We start from the raw sequence: 3,021 nt of genomic DNA on the forward strand, positions 1-3,021 counted from the left end.
AAAGCGACGGCGAGTCGTGCGCCTTCACACTAGAGTTTACGGTACGTTAAATACAGGTGCGTTGCACATCCATTCAGATGAACTGAAAAACAGCACAGATCGCTTGACAGAGAGTGAAACCCTGATGCGCTCAGTCAGAGAGTGTTCGGCGAGTGAAAATATATCTGAGCTAAACTTATACTACATTTACTCGCAATGTAGAGGGTTGGTATTAATCAAATATATGTATATACACACAATATTCACCACCTTCCATAATATTCAGTTTTTGGAAAATATCACCTTATTCATTATATATAGGAAGTGTTCCTGTGGCTCAGTGGTAGAGCATTGCGTTAGCAGTGCAAAAGGTTGTGGGTTCAATTCCCAGGGAACACACATACTGGTAAAAAATGTATAGCCTGAATGCACTGTAAGTCGCTTTGGATAAAAGCGTCTGCTAAATGCATAAATTAAATTAAATGTATTCAGAACACCATCAAATCCAAATTTTTTCATAGTTAATGTGTGTATTATTTTGCTTTTCAAATTCACCTCCACAACTAGTGGTTAAAAAAAAGCTGTTTATGAAATGAAACCTGGACATCCGGGAACGAATCTATGAGAGTTTCTGCAGGCTTTACGAAAGTAAATTTAAGAATTTTTCAAGACCTTTTATAGACCCATTAAAAACAATTATAAAGAAAAATATCTAAATCTGAAATCAAGGTACATGTACTTGAGAAGCAAAATTACACAAGATGTCTTGTTTTCTGAGAAATTTATCAAAATTAAGTGTTTAAGATTAGCAAGACCAAATATCTGCCAATGAGCTCAGAAAAATCAGCTTAATTCAAGGGACATCTGTGCTCATTTTAAGCATTAATTCATTTAATTTTGATCAATTTCTTAGAAAGCAATCATAATTTTAACTCAAATAAATGTATCTTGATTTAAGGCTTATATATTTATACTGGAAAGCAAGCCCAAATCTAAGGGAGATATTCTTTTTTTTTTTGCAATGTACGCAACATTTAACGCCAAAACTTTAAGAGTTTCTGCTCCCACTTGAGATCTTTTTAAGATCTTAATTTGTGGAAGGGCAAATTAACCCTGCTATAAACAATTCTACCGCTTTTAAAAGGCGAATGTTTTCAACTGATCAGATATACCTTACACTTTAGTTCCCTAAAATGCAAGCAATGCTAATGCTACACGATTTTTCAATTAGTTAAATTCAACTGAATTTAAGAATTTTGGGTTGACTTACAGTGTACTTACCAAAGAAAGTACGGACTAATGTAAGGTTACGACATGGGTTTAGGTTAGGTTTAGGTGTAAGTTCAAGATTAGTACCTAGTTATTATTCAGTTATTGCAATTAATATAGTAAGTACATTGTACGTTCATATAAAACATGACTGTACTATAAAGTGCCTAATTTTCTCTCTAAAGTTGTGATGAAACTGAAGTAACTGAAGACTGTAAAAAATAAATAAATGTATTTGAAATGCATGAATTGTTTGGAATAAGATCATTAAGATACATTTAGAAAATAAGGTGAATTTCCATTCCATGCAGACCTAAATATTCTTCCCCTCATGTCCTCCAGTTTATAAGAATAAAAAACAACCACAAGGTGGTGCAAGCATACGATCAGCATGACATACCTTAAGGTCGGATCTCTGCCGGACCACTTCTTTGAGGACGCCCATCAGAATATCTGTGGCTAAGGTGCGCTCGTGAGCCTCATCGAGAATAATGACACCGTATCGCTCCAGCAGCGGGTCGTTCATAGCCTCGCGGAGCAACATACCGTCTGTCATATATCTGTAAACACAAGACACGTTTATTCACTCATCTTTATCTCCGGTGTCGCCAAAAAAGACCAAATGTCATTTGTCCAAAAGTACCTACACTACGACTCATCTTGAAAAACCACATACACATTGCTTATGTCTAAATCTTTGTTTTCTACCAGAACTATAGCCGTTTCCATCACCCTGCTTTTATGCGCATTTTGAAGTATCGCATTAGAAACGAGTGATGGAAACGCCAAATTTCTAATAAAAATCCCTTAATTCGCAAAAAAGTTTACACGCTCGCTTGAGGTGGTTTTTGACTTTGTGCGAAAAAGGGTTAATGCGAATAATCGGAGATGGAAATGCATTTTGCGAATAAATTCCTCCAAGCGCATCAAAAAAAAGTCATGTGACTTTGTGCTATGGGACGGCAAAACCTGACTAACCAGCGGACCGATCTCATTCCACAGCATCTGAAATGTTATGGTCATTCAGAAATGCACGAGCAAAGTCTGTCATCAAAGTATTTCTGTATAACACGACTGCGTTCCCAAACAGCAGCATCCACCTCCGAAAGCAATGACCGCATTTCATGGGGTTTCGTCTGCTCTCTCTGAGGCGCAAGTAATTTAATATATATGAAAATTATTATATTCTCCTACTTTTCTTAGTGATTTATAGTGCCATCAGGAAGTGACCATTTTGTTCTCTTTGACTCGTTGGATGGAAACGATGCTCATTCGCAAATGTTTTATGTGATATACCAGTTTTGCGCATAAGTTAAATTCGCAACTTTGGATGGAAACCCGGCTAATAACTTACTTCAGTATGGTCTTTGCAGAGCTACAGTCCTCAAATCTGATGGAGTATCCGACCTCCTGCCCCAGCATGACGTCCATTTCATCTGCCACTCTCTGAGCCACACTCATGGCTGCCACCCTACGTGGCTGTGTACAAGCCACGCCGCGCTTAGGGCCGGGAAGGGCCCTCACCATGTCCACACACCACTGAGGGATCTGAGAAAGATGACCAATTCATTAATGCGCTTTCCTGTGTTTCTCTGGCCTATCCTTGAACAAATGAATAAGTACATTTGTTAACATGGTGCCAGTCACAAATTCGTCAGAATGCCTCTCGGGAAGGTTGTGAAAAAGGGCACAGCAGCTTTGGTTGCCTGAGCCTGTTAGCAGGCAGCATAATTTAAAATACAAGAAAGGAGCGCAGGGAAATATTTGATATGC

The 3,021-nt window shown here is 38.1% G+C and overlaps 1 protein-coding gene across 1 annotated transcript; it reads right to left on the reverse strand.

Moving 5' to 3' along the window:
* Positions 1-1,632: 1,632 nt before the first annotated feature.
* LOC107756935 (pre-mRNA-splicing factor ATP-dependent RNA helicase DHX15-like) lies at positions 1,633-2,793 on the reverse strand (the record flags this gene model as incomplete). Its single annotated transcript, XM_016574262.1, has 2 exons — positions 2,603-2,793; positions 1,633-1,808 (listed from the first exon to the last, which is right to left on the reverse strand). Coding segments are annotated over exons 1-2 (349 nt in total), but the record flags the coding sequence as incomplete, so codon positions are not given.
* Positions 2,794-3,021: the final 228 nt, after the last annotated feature.

The sequence above is a fragment of the Sinocyclocheilus rhinocerous genome, unplaced genomic scaffold, assembly GCF_001515625.1.
Source record: "Sinocyclocheilus rhinocerous isolate Xijiao unplaced genomic scaffold, SAMN03320098_v1.1 scaffold23527, whole genome shotgun sequence".
Lineage (NCBI taxonomy): Eukaryota > Metazoa > Chordata > Actinopteri > Cypriniformes > Cyprinidae > Sinocyclocheilus > Sinocyclocheilus rhinocerous.